The 20,262-nt window shown below is 39.6% G+C and overlaps 1 protein-coding gene across 2 annotated transcripts in view; it reads right to left on the reverse strand.

The window, feature by feature from the left end:
• The window catches only part of MRC1 (mannose receptor C-type 1), a 146,936-nt gene extending 127,000 nt beyond the window's left edge, over positions 1 to 19,936 (reverse strand). Inside the window, exons 1-3 of one of the 2 annotated variants that reach the window (XM_007196406.3) lie at positions 19,680 to 19,717; positions 8,340 to 8,412; positions 4,479 to 4,620 (exon numbers count right to left, since the gene is read on the reverse strand). In XM_007196406.3, coding sequence (XP_007196468.2) covers positions 4,479 to 4,620; positions 8,340 to 8,402 — 205 coding nt within the window. In that variant the 5' untranslated portion in view covers positions 8,403 to 8,412; positions 19,680 to 19,717. Of the gene's footprint in view, positions 1 to 4,478; positions 4,621 to 8,339; positions 8,413 to 19,679 lie in introns of both variants that reach the window. The other variant, XM_007196408.3, reaches the window with a different exon arrangement.
• Between the last annotated feature and the right edge of the window lie 326 nt (positions 19,937 to 20,262).

Here is a 20,262-nt window from a genome sequence, read left to right on the forward strand (position 1 = left end):
CAAACCTGTGTGTACTCCACCGGGATGATCCAGCTCTGTCTGCAAAGCTGAATTGCACTGTATTAGATGGGACTGGATTGCGTTGCATCGTCTCATACCCCAGAGCAGCAACAGTCACAAGACCTTGGAGGGGGTCACATTTTTCTCTAGACTGTGCAGTGTCATCATGGGACTAATGGCTGGAGATGCTGAGAATTGGCTGGATATAGGTACAGCCAACAACTCTAAATGAGGTCCTACGTTGATTTGCAGACATTTAGAAGAAGCATTTTTTCCAGTGAAATCTTACATAAAACACTAACTCCTAAGCAAACAAAAGTTGTGTTTCTCTGGTTGAAGAGTAGGAATTGGGCCATCCAGAGACCCCAGTTCAGCCTCCCCCTCCTGCTCTCCCCAGCTCCAGAAGATCTTTACAGTAGCTCTTGGAGCAGCTTTGGAGGTTTCCAAATTGACTATTTGAAAAGCAAACAGTAGCTGGTCTTAAGAAGGCAACTTCCGTTCCAGCGCTAGGTTTGCCCACTCAGGGTGAGAAATGCAGCCGAAGTTATTTTTGCTTCCCAAACATGCCCATTTATTACATGGACACCTGAGTTTCTAGAGACCCAACCTTCCTTCTGTGGAAAAAGCCTTCTTCACCATGTCTGCCTACAAACTCCTACAAATTCCAGGTATTCCCCTTAGTCTTTTCTGACCTCCAGCACCTTAGATAAAATGAAGTTTGCCATCACCTGGGGCCCTATAGTCCTTTAACCACCATAAGCTATTATACCGCTTTGCAATATGGCGCCCAAGCTGGGTTCACGCTACTCTAATGAGTCCTGCGGGGAGGACTGAAAACTCACTTCCTAGCCACAGACTCCCTTAACTGTCTGTCTGCAGTCACTGGTTTATACGGGAGTTAAGGAATCTTGGTGGGGGCAGGGAGGAGAATCTAACGGTGACCGTGATTTGGGGTTCAGACAATAAAGGTGAGGCTGATGTAAGGAGAAACTATGAGGCTCCTCAGAAAAAAAGCCACTCCCAAAGAAGAAGGAGTCCAGCTCTACCAGAATCAGCCATAAGATCTAGTGGTAGGAGAGGAAACAGTGGTTTCCAGTGGATTGAATGGCCATTACCTGAAATCATTAAAGCCCAGACAGTCTGTGATTCCATATACATTCTGGGGATAAAAGGGTTGTGTTTCTAAGTGAAAATAGCTATTCCATGACTCTGTGTGGGACTTTTCTAGGAACGTAGAACTCAGGGGAGGGAAGTCAGTACTCCAATGGCAGAGGAAAGGTAATCAATTCAAAACACCAGCAGAACATCAAGCAATATCCCAGAGGCAAGAAACAGCAGTACTAAGGGTGTCTGGAGCAGAGTCGAGCAGGGGTGGTGGGAAAATAGCACACCAAGTTGTTTGAACATGAGAAAGACAGCTGAGAGGAAAGCAGGGGCAAGAGGATATTCAACAGTCTAGACCAACAAATGAGACCACGGGAGACCCATCTAGGGTCTCATTTAAAAATGGGAGAGAGGGGCTTCCCTGGTGGCACAGTGGTTAAGAATCCGCCTGCTAATGCAGGGGACACGGGTTCGAGCCCTGGTCCGGGAAGATCCCACATGCCACGGAGCAACTAAGCCTGTGTGCCACAGCTACTGAGCCAGCGCTCTAGAGCCCGCGAGCCACAACCACTGAGCCCATGAGCCACAACTACTGGAGCCCGTGTTCTGCAATGAGAGGCCACCGCAATGAGAAGCCCACACACCACAACTAAGAGTAGCCCCCGCTTGCTGCAACTAGAGAGAGTGCACGCGCAGCAATGAAGACCCAAAACGCAGCCAAAAAAATTTAAAAATGGGAGAGAGGACAATATGGGAGAGGAAGAGAAATGGAGGTCCAGTCACTAACAGGCTGGGATTGAGCTAGCAAAATTCAGATGGAAATGTAAAAGTGTGTTCATTTGTACCCACATACTAGTAAGAGCGGGGGACATGCAGGCTATATATTGTATTCTTATTATTTGTTCTCATGACCGGGATTTGACACTATTAGGTGCTATGTGCATCTGTGAGATTGCCATGCCTCAGAGATCCTTGTTCCAAAAAATATTCCCAGGTGAGCCCCAGTCTACAGAAAATGATCCGCTTAAACGTTACGGCTTGGTAATCACTTGATACTTAGGTATTTCAGCTGGTAGTATGAAGTTAGCAGAAAGGATTCTTTGGGCCAGGAAAGATTGCTTTAAGCATATGTCAAATATAGAACTTTTATTTTTAAATTTAGAAGAAGAAAAGCTACACAAAGATCAAACTTTGGTGGCTTGGAATTAAGATAGTATAGTTAGGAGGGGGTGTGGGTGAGGATGGACTGGGAGTGTGGGGTTAGCAGATGCAAACTATTATATATAGAGAATGGATAAACAACAAGGTCTTACTGTACAGCACAGGGAACTTTATTCTATATGCTGTAATAAACCATCATGGAAAAGAATATATAAAAAAAGAATGTTTATATATGTACAACTGAACCCCTTTGCTGTACAGCAGAAATTAACACAGCATTGTAAATCAACTGTACTTCCATTAAGATTTTTTTTAAATATATTGATGCAACAACAACAACAAAAGGTAGGGTAGTGCAAGTGTGTCCATAAATCCAAGCATTGTAGAGTACCTTAGTTTCATCTAGTATAAAGTGAAAACTGCTATAAGTTGACTAGTGTGGATGCATGTCAAACTATCTGGATAGCAAAGAAGAGAAGGTATTTCTTTCTGAACATTTTCTAAAGGGAGACAAATCATTCTAAACTTTGCTGTCACACACCCCTACCCTACTGCTTTGATTCTGAGGTAGCACATGCAGTGAAACTGTATTTATAGCATACTTGCTTATATTCAGATTTATGTATTATAATTTATGTTTATGAGTTTATGTATTAATTTACGTTCCAGAGGATAAATGAGAATACCCCATCGGTTAAAAATTCACAGAATTGATTTTATTAGTATGCCTGTTAAAATGAGTATAGGAGACTAACTGAGTTCAAAGTTTGCACAAAAATTAAATACACATATAATTAATATTTACAAAGGTATTTTGAATGAATGCTAGTGTTTTAAAGTGTGATTTTAGTAAATGGTGGCGCTATTTAACCAGACATTAACCTTCCTAAGTTTGAGCAGAGAAGAGCTCAAGAAAGAGGCACTTCAACTAAGAAGCAGCAATTGAACAAGATGTTCTAGAGTCTTCTCCCCAAGACTGACTTCTTCCTTGTGATTCCCAAGAATATACATGTGCATTTTTTAAAAGAGAACTTTCACTAAAAACTTAGCAACTTCACATTAACATGGAAAATACAGACTCATTAAAAACAGTCCAATTTCAAAATGGGCTTGTGTCATTAAGGAGTCTACAGAAGTAGTAAAGGGTTTGGCGATTCCCAAATATCCTCAGTTTAAGACAAACACACTTGTCTGTGGAGGGCAGATGTACCTTGGGAGTACCTTTTCTTCAACAGACTCATTGGCTGCCATCTTCTCTACCTTGTCACCTGTGTTATGTTAAACTTAACAGTCTATCATCCGCCACCCAAGGGCAAAGTGCAAAATATGAAGCTCAGAGTCTCAGGTTTCCTGGTGGCCTCCAACTCAGTTTTGCTTTTCAATCTGAGGAGCAAGAGTGACTGGAGGGGTGATGGCTCATAAGAAATGAGTCTAGCGTTTTCCTTCCTGGTTGTAGTAGTCGCCCTATTACCCCAAAGCGTTCTCCTATGACTCACTCAATTTATCCCATCCACTCTGTCAGGAAATGATTAACAAAACCTACACATTTCAAAGACAAAATCTTTGCCATACAATAACCATACCATGCAAATACTGTAAATCAAACACAGATACCATCACATAAAATTAAATGAATGTTGAGGGAATTTTTGACTGACCAAACAAAATATTCAATTAACAAAATAGTTTTTTTAAAGGCCAACCAATATTTAGTTTCAACTGCTCCCTTTGGAAGAATGTGGCATATCTTGGTTTTGAGTGTGATCTTTAGCTTTTTGACAATCCATGATTAAAAACACAGAAATCTCTAGGACATATCTGCAGCAGTCATATTAATCCCTGTATCAAAGGTATCCAGACTAAACTCTCTATTTATTCATCTCAACTTAAGGTTTTGAGAGAGTTCCTAAAAATACAAATCTATAATAATTTACTTAGGTAATTTTCATGTTAGAGTAAACATTAAAGATTTAGTATTAAATATTTAGTAACTTTATTCATTTGTCAGTACTATCAGAATCAAAAAAGAAATAAGAATAACTGTATAGCTATCAAAGTAGCTATAATTATATTTGGATATCTTCATTTGTAATCTTCTATCTGTAATGTTAGCTCTTAAAAAATATCATTAAGCATGTCAACAGACAAGAGTGGGAGAAAGGTGAACTATATGTGAAACTTTAAAAAATATTTGTATTTAAAAGAATACTTACTCTTTTGCCTCCCTCTAAGAGGATATGTCCTGAGTTTCTCAATAATATCAACCACGATCAAGCAGGTCAGAACCAAAGAGACTGGCAGGTCAGGTAACGTATTCGGTAAGATATCAGTGGAACCATTAATATTCTTTTGAACCTGTTTTCAGAAGACCATTTAGAAGCATTAAATTTTTGTACTTTCTTTGTTCACAATTCTTTGAGGAGTTTGAAAGCAGTGCTAAATTAATTATACATACATTTACTAAAAGACTAGAAGCTTGGCTTTCAGCTTTTTAGGTGTTCAACCCCACAAGGTTGTGAACCATTTCTAAAGATGTAATACGGATTCATATCAATGGAAGAGCTTTCAGTTAAAGACAGAGCTTGGTAAATATGCGTAAAAAGTTAACAGTAGGCTCCTGGAATAGTGGAATGGGGAATCTCTCCCAATCCAACTGCTAAGCAGAGCCTCTGAGAGTCCTAGCTCAAAGAGCTAGGGGGACAAACATTAGAGTGTTGGGTCTTTCAAGAAGAGAGAGCTGGGTAAACCCAGCTCGGCTTTGGAGCACTTCCTTCATCTGTTTAAGGTATCTACAGAAAAGGCTATGGCAAACATCATGTTAATGGTGATATGTTAAGAGTTTTCCCTCTGAGATCAACAATAAGACAAAGGTTACACCATGACCACTTCTATTCAACACTGTACTAGAGGTCCTAGCCAGTGTAACAAGGCAAGAGAAAGAAATAAAATGTAAGTATTGAAAAGAAAATCAAACTGTCATTGTTCATAGACTATATGATTATAAATGGGGACAATCTCCCCAAAATGGATAAATTATTCCTACATACCAAAAACAAAGAGTTAGAAAATAAGATTTTTTAAAATGATACAATTTGATACAACCTCAATCAAAATTCCAACTTTTCTGTGGAAAATGACAAGCTGATTCTAAGATGAATATGAGAATACCAAGTACAAGCCATTCTAGAAGAAAAAGAAGATAGGAATGTTTACTTTTCTGGATATAAAGAGCTATTATAAAGCTACAAGAATTAAGACAGTGTGGTGTTGGCACAGGAATAGAAAAGTAGGCAGTACAGAACAGAAAACTCAGAATAGACCATGTATACACATATCTGATTTATAACAAAGGCAGCACTGCAGATAAATGTGGCAAGGGCAGACTTTTTAATAAATGGTACTCGGTTCATTAGATATTATTTGGGAAAAAATGCTTGATTCCCTACTGCACAACATATACAAAAATTAGTTCCAGGTGGATTGTGAATCTAAAAGAGAATGGCAAAATAATATAGCCTCCAAAATATAATATAGGAGAGTATCTTCAGGACCTCAAGGTTCAGATTCACAGTATGACAAAATGGTCTCAAACAAGTAACCAAAAGAACTATCCATAAAGAAAAGAAATTGATGCATTGGACTCTTTTAAAATTAAGAGCTTCTCTCCATCAAAAGATACCATGAAGAGTACGAAGTCACAGAGTGAGAAGGTATTTGCAATACATATAATCAAAAAAGGGCTTGAAATCTGAATATACAAATAATTCTTCCAAATCAATTTTTAAAGATAAGCAAGACATTAGGAAAAAATGGGCAAGATGAAGAATATGCTCAATCTCATTAATTATTGGGGAAATGCAATTGAAAACTACAATGAAATTCAAGAATATACTCACCAGAACGGTTAAAATAAAAAAGACTTAAAATGCAACTGCTGCTGAGGATGAGGAACACCAAGACTGCTCATTCTGTGCTAGTGGAAGTCTAAATTAGTATACTCTCTTTGAAGAACTGACATTGTCAGTTACAATTGAGTACTTGAACATCTTGTGACCCATCAGTTCTACTCCTACACATTTAACCAACTGAAATGCTTGCGCATGGGCACCAAGAGACATGTTCAAGGATATTCACAGCGGCAAAAACTGGAAACTGAAATGGCCATTAAGAGCAGAACTGATGACGTATATGTATAGTTGATTCACTTTGCTGGACAGTAGAAACGAACACAACATTGTAAAGAAACTATACTCCAATAAAAATTAATTAAAACAAAAAACAAAAACAACAAAAAAATTTTAACCACTCTTGTGGGTATGTAGTAGTATCACATTGTGTTTTAGCTTACATTTTTCTGATGACCAATAATGTTCAGCATATTTTTATGTGCTTGATTGCTATTTGTAGATCTTCTTTGTGAAAAGTCTATTAAAATATTTTGCCCATTAAAAAAAAAGAGTAGAACTGATGAATAAAGTGTGATATATTCATAAAATGAAATACTGCATAGGAATGAAAATGAATGAACTACAGCTAACCAGAAAAACATGAATGAATCATACTTTTGAATCAAAGGAGCCAGATACAAATTAGATAGATAGATAGATAGATAGATAGATAATAGATAATTAGATTTCCCTTTATAAAACTTTCAAAAACAGATAAACTAACCTGTGGTACCTGTGGTATTAGGAGTTAAGATAGAAGTTACCTTTGGGTTGGAAGGAAAGGTAGTCACTGGAAGTGGCTTTTAGGGAGTTGACAAAGTTTTATTTTTTGACCTGAGTAGTGTTTCGATGGGGGTTTGCTTTGTGGTATTCCACTGACATTGTGTATTTATGTTGTGTGAACTTTTCTGTTCGTGTGTTGCACTTCAGTGAAAAATAAGAAAAAAGGAAAGAAAAATATGCAACAGTGGGTGAGACATAACGGGAAAGAATCCCAAAAAGGGCAATCAAACTGTAGATAGAGCATCATCTGTGATAGTGGTGTTCCTTGAAAGTGTTGTACACTGAATTTTCCAAGCTCTTGGGAACCTCCCGAGTGCTTTACAAGGTCTTTGGGGAGGAAGGAGAAAATGATAAATCTAGATTAAAATATTTGTGTGTTGCAATTTGATGCAAAGTTCATCTGTATGGCTTTCTGAGGTTATTCTGTGTGTTCATACATTGTCCTAATGCTACATGTAGGACATCTCCCAACAGTCATGTAGTTTCTAATGATGTCATCCACTACCTGGTACTCACCTCTCTCACAGAACTGATCATACCTATTCTAACTGCCTGTTTATTTTTCTCTCTACTGTCAATAAAAAATTATTGAAGGCCAGAGACTGTCAAATTTTCTAAGTGCTCTATCCTCAGTTTCTAACACAGTACCTGGCAATGTAATAAGCACTAAATGACTACCTACTCAACATGTAAATGAAAATCTTATAAATAAATAAATAAATAAAATTACATCTTTCACAGCACCTTGAAAATTAATAAGATTAGCAGGGCATTTCTGCTTTGAACTCTCTGGGTAATAGCGTTCTCACAGGCCGAAAGTTCTGCCTATAGTATTCCTGCCCTGCAGATGTCCATTCATCAGAGTCCCTTTGTAGCTGCATTTATTGAAACATAAACTCAAATTTATTTTCAAATAAACATCGTGTACAAATTATTTGTCAATGGAATCTTATCAAAGCTTTAGCATGTGAGTGGTTGTTCCCTTGGATATTGATTGGATAGTCCATTTAGAGCCGAGGACACTCATGAAAAACATCAGGTTAGAAGAAACACATGTGGATCTACTCTCAAATTCCTTGCTTTTTTATTATTTTCAAATAACATTCCTTTCTCACACATACAAACACAGAAGCAATTTTTTTAATTGGCTGCTATACTTTCCTCCACAATCACAGAGGTAACAATGATCTTAGTACCTTAAATATATATATTGCAACTTAGAATAAGACTGGAGATAATAAACTTCAGGAAATTTGTTTGGGCACACCACTCTATGAAATTTTAATAACCGAGGACATTTTAAAAACTCAAAATCTTGCAGGACAAGAAATCAAAACTCCATACCTTGGTCACTGCTATAGAAAAGCTGAAGCTGGGAAGCGTGGTGAGGACTACACACATCATCATAACAGGTCTCCTAGCAAAGGAGAAAAAATAAGCAAAAGCAATAATGTACAAGATCAACAGTTCCTGTTACATTTTGCCAATTTTGCAGTTCCTGTTCCATTCATCTATAGTTTTTCTAAGAAGCTACTACTTCCCTATTTCCATTTCCCAAATGTTTGAGTATGGCAAAGGGGAACACACACAAAAGCCAGAATGCTTTTCTAGAACAAAGGGGTGAGAGGTTTCCAAATAATTAGCAAACCATCGACTGATAAAAGCATCACAGTACAAGACAAATGACATTCAATATTTTCAAAATTCATTCATCAGAATCCTGTCCAAGAGTTCAGGGTCTGGTGACCAACTGAAAAAAAGCACAGCATGACCTTCTCAAGTGATACTATACCCCATGTTGTAAAATTGATTTTTCAAAAAATATATTTAGAAACAATATATTGTTAGATAGTTAAAGATGACTTAGAGTGAACACACCTGGATTTTTTTACTTGAACCACCCCCCCAAAAAAATCATATAGACATAAAAATCACATAGTTTTTAAATTTGTTTTTGGACCACTTTTTAAGCCTTGTATGATCAAGCAATCAAATAGTTATTGAGATATAATATATAATAGTCTATCATGACAGAGAGAATTAAAATATATATTTAACATCACTAATTTATGGGAAGATAAAACATACTCAGAGGTTTTCTATAGTGAAATATTTACCCCCTCTTTCCTTAGTTAAATACGTATTATACGAATTACATATATAGGATAGTATGTGTTTAAGTTCAAAAAGTATTGTTGGAGTCTTACAAATGACTAAGAATTCTTCTTGGTCCCACCATTTCACTCTACCCCAGTCCCATCCTAGATGTTCTAGGTATAGACATAAGATAGGGCGTTGGATAGCCCATCTCTCATAGCCAGACTCAGTACAACCTGCTAAAACCAGAGGTAAGATGGAATTTTAAATTGGTAGCTTTGCCTCCTTCTCTGAGCCCAGATCCAGATTCCTGCAGCACTCAGCTCTCTGAGGCTAGCTGGGGCATTCACAGAGCCCTCTTCTCAGCTTGATCTCTAAAAAATAAGAGTGCCCCAGGGAATATTCCTGCACCCCTTATTTATCTATATTATCTCCCTTGATGATCTCAGCCAATCCCATCGCTTTAAACACCACCCACTTGCCCACGACTCACAAATAGATTATAGTATATATACACTGGCCTCTATCCTGAGCTCTGGACTTGGACACCCAACTATCTATTTGGCACCTCCACTCAGATGTCTAATAGGCAACTCAGACTTAACACGCCTAAAAAAGAACCCATACCCATTCCAATCATCATCAAATGCTGCCTGATGATTTAATGCCAAAATGCATTTTGAACCAACCTCTGCTAACACCGTGGTTCGCTCACTATCATATCTCATCTGCAGTGTTTCGTTACCAGTTTCCTGTTAGTGTCCCTCTTCTTGCCTAGCACTATGTTCTCCATAGAGCAAACGTCTGATTTTTCAAATGTAAAACACCTCTTGTTACTGCCCTGCTCAAAAATCACCAAAGCTGGGAGGAGTGGGGAATGGGGAGTTACTGTTTAATGGCTACAGAGGTTCAGTTTTGCCAGATGAAGAGGGTTCTGTGGATGGATGGTGGCGATGGTAGCACACCAATGTGCATGTACTTAATGCCAATGAGCTGTGCACTTAAAAATGGTTAAGATGGTAAATTTTATGCTAGGTGTATTTTACCACAAAATACACTTATTTGTATATTTTAGAGATTTTTAAAGTATTTTCAATGTATGACTAATGTAATTAGAATAAAATTGAAACCTATCACTGTTGCCTAAGTGTTCTACGTGATGTGGTTTCTCTTATTTCTCCTACTCTCTTCACTTAGAATGACCTGCCTCTTCCCCACCATCCACTTAATCCTGCCATACTAGCACTCTGGTTATTCTGTGATCACACCAAGCTTGCCCCACCTTCGAGGCTTACACTGGCTCTTCCTTTTTTGCCAGGGCATCTCTAGATCGTAGACCTAAATCTAGATCATAGATCTTCCGTGTCTGGCTCCTGTGTGCTTATCCCCAAGGTAAGTTCCACGGGACTACGTACCTTATCTGAATTGTTCATTACTTTAGCTCCAGCATTTAGAACAATGTTTCTAAATCTTTTTTGTACAATAAACTTTCTGGGAATCTGCTAAATCCTGTGGACCCTTCTCAGAATAGAATTTTTAAATGCACAAAATACATAGACTTACAAAACAAAGCAATTATATTGAAATACAGTTATCCACATTCTTTTAAAATTTTGATTTAGTAATATATACACTTATCTAAGAATACAGTGTCTTCTTATTTTCTTTGGAGCATTCAAGATCTAGTGGAAACTGTAGTCTCTCATAATTTCAAGGTAGTGAAGATCATAAACCGTAATCTGAAGTATCTGCAACAATTGTAATGTGCTATGAAGAAAAATCTATGTAATAAAATTACAGGTCCTGCTAATACTACTGTGGTTTGTTACCAACATTCATAATGGAAAGAGATGCCATCTTTCAATCAGAGGTTATCGAAAATAGAGATGTAACTTGTTTCTCATCCAAGTTCAAGAACCCCATAACCCTGGAGAATGTCTGGCACAGACCAGGAGTTCAATAAATGCTAAATGAATGAACAGAATAGTTAATAAGTGAATACTAATCCAAATCTGTGTTTTATCTAAGCAGAAATAATGATAACCTGTATTTGAAAATCTTGACTTACTGCTAACATATGCTTCTAATTTATTAATGAGTGGTATGGGTTGCATTGTGTCCTCCCTAAAAGACATGCTGAAGTTCCAACCCCCAGGACCTCAGAATATAACCTTATTTGGAAATAGGGTCTTTACAGAGGTAATAAGTTAAAATGAGGTCATTAGGTCAGGCCCCCATCCAATAAGACCAGTGGCCGTATGTAAAAGGAAATCTGGAGACAGATATGTACAGAAGGAAGATTACATGAAGAAACACAGGAAGACACCATGTGAAGATGAAGACAGAAATCAGGGTGATGCATCTATAAGCCAAGGAATGCCGAAGATTGCCAGCACACCATCAGAAGCTAGAAGAGAGACTTCCCTGGTGGCACAGTGGATAAGAATCTGCCTGCCAATGCAGGAGACACGTATTCGATCCCTGGTTCAGGAAGATCCCACATGCTGTGGAGCAACTAAGCCCGTGTGCCACAACTACTGAGCCTGTGCTCGAGAGCCCACAAGCCACAACTACTGAGCCTGCGTGCTGCAACTACTGAAGCCCACGTGCCTAGAGCCCATGTTCTGCAACAAGACAAGCCACCGCAGTGAGAAGCCCGCGCACTGCAATGAAGAGTAGCCCCCTCTCGCCACAACTAGAGAAAGTTCGCACACAGCAGCGAAGACCCAACACAGCCAAAAATAATTTTTTTTTAAATGTTGAAAAAAAAAAAAAAGAAGCTAGAAGAGAGGCTTGGACTGGATTCTCCCTCATAGCCCTCAGAAGGAACCAAGCCTTCCAACACTTTAATCTCGAACTTCTAGCTTCCAGAACTGTGACACAATAAATTTCTGTTGTTTAAACCACCCAGTTAGAAGTACTTCGTTATGGCAGTCTTAGGAAACTAACACAGATTTTGCTATAGGGAAGTGAGATACTGCTGTAACAAATACCCAAAATGTGGAAGTGGCTTTGGAATTGGGTAATAGATAGTCTGGAAGAGTCTGAAGATGCAGGATAGAAAAAGGCTAGATTACCCAGAAGAGAATGTTAGTGGAAATATGGAAGTTAAAGGAGATTCTGGGGAGAGCTCAGAAAGAGGAGAGCTGTGCAGAAAGCCTCTACCATTCTAGAGAATACATATATTATTATGAACAGAATGTTGCTAAAAATATGAATATTAAAAGTCCTTTTGGTGAGGTCTCTGACAGAAATGAAGACTGTGTTACTGGAAACTGGAGGAGCGGTGATCCTTTTTATACAGTGACAGAGAACTTGGCTGAAATGTGTTCTGTTGAGTAGAAAGGCGAACTTGTAAGCAATGAGCTCAGACACTTAGCTAAGGGGATTTCTAAGCAAAGTGTTGAAGGCACTGCCTGGTTTCTCCTTGTTGACTAGAGTAAAACGCAAGAGGAGAGAGATAAATTGAAGAAGGAATTGTTAAACAAAAAGAAGCCCCATCTTGAAGATTCAGAAAATTCTCACCCTATCCATATTGCAAAAGATGCAAAAAATGAGAAAGCATGTTCTGGAGAGAACAGTAAGGGTGTGGCTTGTGAATCCAATGAACCATCTCAGCAGAAACCCTGACAGCTTGCACTGAAGGGGGACAGAGATGGGACAAAATGAAGAAAGGCTGTGAGACTTCTGGGTACGATCGGCAGGAAACAGGCTAAAACAGAGCTATATGGCTGCAAATACGTACTATCCTTCAAGAAAAGGGAAGAATGACTCTGATGATGCTTCAGAGGCCAGGGAAGCTCCCGCTGTCACCACAGGCCCAGGGGTTCCCTCCTCAGATCCAGAGAGCAGGGCTGCTGCCCAAGGCCAGGAGGGTGGAGCCATCACCCTGATGAGCCCAGAGGACAGAGTGTCCAGACACAGAGGTTTACTGTCAAGCCTTAAAACTTAGAACTGTTGGCTAAAACCAATATACAGGCAGACCTTGTTTTGCCACGTTTCGCGTTATTGTGCTTTGTAATAAATTGAAGGTGTGTGGTATCAGTGAGACCCCACTCAGACATTAACAAGCCAACCAGCATCCCAAGGAGGCATCCCAAAGAGTAGAGGGTCCAGATATCATAAGACAAGAAATACTGATGGAGCGTGGCCACTGGAGAAGAGAAGATGTAGCAGACTGGATGGGATGTGGCTGAGATGGCAGCGATGAGGCCATCTTCAAATATTTGAAAAGCTTCAGTGTCGACACAGTGAGCTCAGAGAAGAGGTCACCCCTAGAGACACAACGTGGGGAGTCGTCATTGTACAAGTGACAGTTTCTGAGAGCCGACGATAGTGCTCGAAAAGCAATAAAGAGGGACATATGTGTACGTAGAGCTGATGCACTTTGCTGTACGCCTGAAACTAACACAACACTGTACATCAACTAGACTCCCATAAAAATTTTTTAAAAAAAGAAAGAAATGTGCTCATGCTACTGAGAGTGACCATTATATGGGGCTAATTAATTGCTTGTAGCCATGCTAGTGTAATTTCATAACAAGGACAGTACTCTGAAATTGGTTAAGTGTTGAATCACTGAAAATTGATTGATTGATTGATGAGGCCAAATTTTTCTATGCAAGTTGAAGTATGCAACGTCCGAATTAAAATGCTTGACACATCTTGGGGGGTGGGGGGTAGGGGGTGAGGGGGTGGGATGAACTGGGAGAATTGGATTGACATATATACACGAATATGTATAAAATAGATAACTAATAAGAACCTGCTGTATAGCACAGGGAACTCCACTTTGCTGTACAGTAGAAACTAACACAACATTGTAAAAGAACTATACCCCAATTTTTAAAAAATTCAAAAAAAATAGTCAAAAAAAAAAAAAAAACTTGATGCATCTTATAAAAGAGAAAAAAAGGAAAGCAATAAAAAGGGGAAATCCGGGGGCGATGGGTAGAGCTCCCGGCCATGGCCAAATTCACTGGCATATAAAGGGGGGCAGAGGATGCGACACGTACAAGGAAGATTGGAAGGAAGCTACATGATGGCAGAGTTTATTTCAATTCAAGGAAATAAGGAAGGCTCTTCTCATATTTAGAGACACAAAAAGTCGTAAATTCCCTTTAAAATCAGAGGCAGACTGTCTTGTGAGAAATAGTGCCCTAGATGAACGCTAAGGTGCCTTCCAGCTGCAGAATGATGCCAACACTGAATTCTACAAGCAAGGGGAAGCGTAGAGTTTTAAAGGTGGAACTGACATGCAGACACCATTTTTCAAGAAGATTATGACTCTGTCAACAAGGACTGGGAGGGAATGAGGGGGACAGAGAGGCCAAAGGCAAGGACAGCAGCTGGTGAAGGCTGCCAGAGCCCCAGCAGGTTAATAAAATGCTCTTCATGCCTCCTTTTGAACACAAGCAACCAGAACAAGGGATCTGACGCTGGACCTGAACAGGTGAAAAGTTGGGGAACTATGCCAGAACCTCAAGTGTACACCTCCAGGTGGCCCTGGAAATCAGCGCCTGACTGGGGAGAGGAAAACAGCCACGGAGGGCAAGGTCCTGAATGAAAGAGAAAGAGATGAAAGAGAAAGAACTCATGGAATCTGGCGACATTGCATATGCAGCCGAGAAAAGCAAAAGTGAATCCACTCACGCCGCTGTACTGGAGATGGTGGGACAAGCAGAGAAAGCCTGTAATCAAGGAGGAGAAAATGATCAGTCCTGAGTGTTTCAGAAGATGACAGACAGACTGAAAGAAAGGGGATGCTCTGGGAAGAGGTAACTGTTGAGCACCAGGGTTTAGTTCGTGGTAACTCGCCGATGACCTTCTCAGAGGTGCTGAGAAGAGCGAGCCCTCCCTCCTCGGGTTAGCCTGTCACTCCTGTGTGTCCCTGTGGACCATTCAGGGGCTCAGACCCCAGACACCCTGGGGTTGGTCTTGGCTCCCTACTCACTGGCTGGGTGGTCTTGTAACCTCTGTGCCCCAATTTCCTCACTTGTTAAATGGGCACTGTTAAGTGTTCTTCTTCAAAAAGCTTAGAGAATTAACTAAAATAATACAGGCAATGTGTTTACAACGCTACTTGGTACATAGTAATTGTTCAGTCAGTATTTGCTCTTATTTTACTATGGTGACAGCTATAAATATTACTGCTGCTACTACCACTGCCACCTGAAACAAATCAACAGCAAATCTGGGGGCATATGTTAAGGATGTAAACAAGGTAAAATGTTCCAAAATGTTGGAGTCTTTCTAACTTAGCACTGTCCGGGATAGCCCTGACTTTCACAGCAGTCTGGGAATCCCCAAAAGTCCTCCAGGATTATTTTGCCCCAAGGTACCCTCTCTGAGGAAATCTGCTTCAGTTTCCGGCTAGTTTGTCAATGTTTTCACCTATTCACTGATATCCCAGGCTAAGATTCCTCTTATTTACTGGGATATAAAATTTGGTGTGGATATAAATAGCTTTTCTTCGTTCCTCAAACCAGCTCCCTAGTCTATTATAAATTATGACAGGCAACCCTAAAAAGGAACAATCATTCCAAAAGAATGAGGAAGTGTTTAACAAGAATAAAGGAAAGAACACCGGATAAAAGTTCAGACTACTTCTGGTTTAGTGTGTGTCTTAAGCTCTCTGACATTGTTTCCTGCCTTATAAAATGGCAATTATATCCATTCCCTCAACTTTACAATGCAGGTCAAGCGAGAAAATGAAAAATAAAACACACACTGTAGAGAACAGACTTGTGGTTGCCGAGGGGGAGATGGGGGAGGGTAAGGGATGGACTGGGAGTTTGGGGTGAGCAGATGCAAACTATTACCTACAGAATGGATCAACAATGAGGTCCTACTGTAGAGCACGGGGAACTATATTCAGTATCCTGAGATAAACCATCATGGAAAAGAATATTAAAAAATGTATATATATGTATAACTGAATCACTTCGCCATGTGGCAGAAATTAACACATATGATAAATCAACTATACTTCAATTTAAAAAAAGTAAAAAATAAATAAAAGCATGTTATGTATATATGCAAAATACTTTATAAGATATTCATGATACCACTTTATTGACCCTCATTACTCTCAGAGGATAAAAGAGACCAACAAGAGTCTCTAGATATGCAGAGTATCACTTATAACATAGAATTTTCTTCAGTTTTATCACTTTTATCATCACTTCTACCACTTCTCAGAGTCATTCTGAGGATTACCCCAGATCATGTTTTCAATGGAAACATGATTCAGTCTGAGGTAACAACACTAATATTCACTGGGTCCTTACTATGTGCCAGGCACTGTGCTCGGAACTTTACATGCATAATCTTATTCAGTTTCTTAAAACAACCCAGTAAAGAAACTAGGTCGTCCCTGTTCTGCTCATGAGAAAACTAAAATTTAAAAAATTTAAAGAACTCACACACGGTCTCCCAATCAGGGTCAATGCTGGGATTTGAACTCAGGTCTGCAACTCTCAGCCATATTGTCAGGGCTTCACTAGCTGGCTGACTCACTCTCTCCTGAATACCAGCCTCACAGGGCCCATGACGCCAACGTGGACATACAGAGAGGTTCTCAAATAGGCCCATCAACAGTGTATCTGTGAATGCTAAGAATCTATGAAATCTCACATAAACAACTATTTATCTAAGTATTCTTCAAAAATAATTCATACTTTCAATCCCTACTTTCTATAGTAGCAATAATTTTTGCATCATCTTCATCTAGGAATCAGGTTATATGACACACGCATGCTATGTTACCACATATATTAAAATATCCTATACACGTTTTTGGGACTCATATATAACATCCAAATATACATCTTTAGGGGAAATGTATCCTAATGACACTAGAAGAATTGCATTTTTCTTGAAACACACTTAGCATTCAAAGTCAGAAAAAATACAGGAGAAGTTGCATAAATTAGAAGAAACAGCACACAATAAGATCAGTCTGGGCTCACCAATCCCAGCTCCACCAGTTATAAGCTTTATCACTAGACAAAGTTAATCACATGTTCAAGTTTCCATTTCTTCATCTATAAAACAAGAATACTAGTGCATACCTACTAGGTTGTCATAAAGTTTAAGTTTAACAGTACGGAATGTGTAAGGCTCCTAGACTAGTACTCAGTAACAATTTCTTCTTTTCTAGCCAGTAAGAGATAATAATGGCTCATAAAAGAGGTCATGAGGGAAGAGATTCACAGTTTCACTTAAATCATAGATAACCTGTCCTCTATCTAAAACTATTTAGAACACTCATGGCCGGCCACACCCACAAATAGAAACAAAAGACTGGAAGAGGATTTCCCAAAAGAAATCACTGGAAGATGTAATTGTTGTGACAGCCGAAGACAACTTAGCACAAGGGGAGTAGCTGGACCAGATGTACAGACAAAAACAGCAAACAAACACAAACACAAACACTAGGGGGTAGAAATGAAAGACTACTCTCTTCCTTACTTTCAATTGCCCCCAGAGACTGGGACCTCATCCTTCAAAGCAGCAGTTTCGGGTAGTGGTTAGAAGTACCGATTACAGAATCAGATGGACCTAGGTCCAAAGCATAGTCCTTTCACTCACTTGTCAATTGACCGGGTAAGTTTCTTAACCTCTCTAATCATCAGTTTCGTCTTGGGAATAATAATGATAAGCTTATAAAAAATACATACTTCACAAGGTGGTATGGGATGAAATGAAATTCATACATAAATTTTATAGTACATAATAAGTGATCAGTAAAGAAGCAATTATAGCTTAATCACAATAACAATAATAGTATATTAGTAATAGTAAGCAACATGGGAAGGTTTGCTGCCTGAATGATATTCAGACCTAAGGTCCTAGGGATTGAGCCAATGTAAAAAAACCTCAAAGAGCACCTTCCTGGGCATGACCAGCTTGCCACTGATTTACTCCTGTACTCATTTACACATTCCCCAGCCTGGCCAGGAGTCTTCAACAGTCGCAGCCACACCTAGCGGGTGTGAGGGGTGGAGGGCCCAGCTCAGCTTCAGACCCACCCCTTAGTTGATGCTGAGGATTTGGGTCAAGTGTTGGAAAACACCTAAACCCCACTGATGCTAGCCACATGATTTATTTTCGGAAACCTCACAGGAGCTCTGCCCTCGGGGAACTGAAAGTCCCCTGGTGAGATTAGGGGTGACACCCAGTGTCAGCACCTAAGGAGCCCTTCCTGCGCCCCACGCTTCATGCCTCCCCTGCCACACCCTCCCAACAGGATTTCTCGCTATACTGCTGTGTCTATTACTTTTACATTTCTGCCTTTGCTTGGGTTAAAATTCCCGACTCCTTGCTTTTCAAATGTGTTCTATGTTGTCCAACTTTATTTTTCTTGGCCACACCGTGTGGCTTGTGGAATCTTAGTTCCCTGACCAGGGATCAAACCCAGGCCCCCTGCAGTGGAAGCACAGAGTCCTAACCACGGAATCGCCAGGGAAGTTCTATGTCGTTCAACTTTAAAAGATCAGTATGGGGACTTCCCTGGTGGCGCAGTGGTTAAGAATCCGCCTGCCAATGCAGGGGACACACGTTCGAGCCCTGGTCTGGGAAGATCCCACATGCCACGGAGCAACTAAGCCCGTGTGCCACAACTACTGAGCCTGTACTCTAGAGCCTGCGAGCCACAACTACTGAGCCCATGTGCCACAACTACTGAAGCCCATGCGCCTAGAGTCTGTGCTCCGCAACAAGAGAAGCCACCGCAATGAGAAGCCCGCGCACCGCAACGAAGAGTAGCCCCTGCTCGCTGCAACTAGAGAAAGCCCGTGCGCAGCAACGAAGACCAATGCAGCCAAAAAAAAAAAAAAAAATCAGTATGAAAGAAAAATTTAACTTATCAAAGAAAACAAAGAAATCCCAGATGACAAGAACCAGATCTGAAGATTTAAAAGGAAAAATATATGAGGATCAGAGATTATATGTTCTCATTACCTTTACTTGGATCAATACAGTCATTAGTTAAACTGAGTTCAATCCATATTAAACCTTGATTTATTTAAAATATTTCTGTGTTATTATTTGAAGTACTTACCCCTCCCCTCACCAAGGTAATAGAATTTACCAACATAGCAAAGTATTATTTTTTTTAAATCTAAGTAAAGGAACCAATTTGCTTAAAAATCTCAGTTGGTTAATGCTCAAAGGATGCCTTAGAGCTACAAAATAATGCAATGTAAGCATTTTAACATAGACATTACTTTCAGTTTTACACAAAAGAAAAAATTCTATATTAGAACCTTACAATTATGATTTCTGTAAATTAACTGTGATAACTTTGTGCGGTTCAGTGTACAGAGGAATTAGTACAACAACAATTACTACTCAGAGTATCAGAGATTCATGCTAACTCTTAGGAACACATGTCAGTAAAAAATGACCCGATAAAAAATATGGAAGATACCATAATAGGAACACATTTATATAAAGTGATTATTACTTCTCCTTAATCTCACATTATGTACCTGTGTGCTACACTAACATCCTTACCCAGAGTACATGAGAAAATCTCTTTGAAAGCATCCCAGGGGTTCCCTGCTAAAGAATTCTTTTACTTACCATCCTTTGATTTTTTGGTAAAGATGACGTTTCCTGTACAAGAGAACTTTCACGGGAACCCAAATCAAAAGAGTCACTGAAGATACGTAGGCGATGGAACAGGAAACAATCAGCCAATAATGAGTTTTGTCGGGTGTACCACTTGTGCTTTGGTAGGCATCAGCAAACTGTTCCATTATCACCAGCGTGGGGACAGAGAAAGCAGCAAGCTCAAGCAGCTCAAAAACCAGCAGCTTCACGAGTCTTCCGGAAGCCATCCTGGAAGGGGCGAGCGCCTGGGGCAAAGGCTCTCTCTGACTGCGAGCAGCATATGGGCACACAGACACTGACCTGGGATCAAGTTCCTTGTACTCGAATCACTAACCGGTGACTTTTTATTCTTTTATTGACCCTCATATGGTTCAATGAACTTCCAACTTAACAACCGAGGTCTCTTAAAGAAACAGAGGAGTTGTGGAAGTGATCACTTAATGTGTTTGCACATCCGTTACTAGAAGTCAAATGAATTTCAGAATATGCTTTGGAGCATCGGTGAAAGCGGGGTCTTTTAATGGAGTCTTTATTGTGAATTTGAGCACAAAAA

This window comes from Balaenoptera acutorostrata, chromosome 3, assembly GCF_949987535.1.
Source record: "Balaenoptera acutorostrata chromosome 3, mBalAcu1.1, whole genome shotgun sequence".
Lineage (NCBI taxonomy): Eukaryota > Metazoa > Chordata > Mammalia > Artiodactyla > Balaenopteridae > Balaenoptera > Balaenoptera acutorostrata.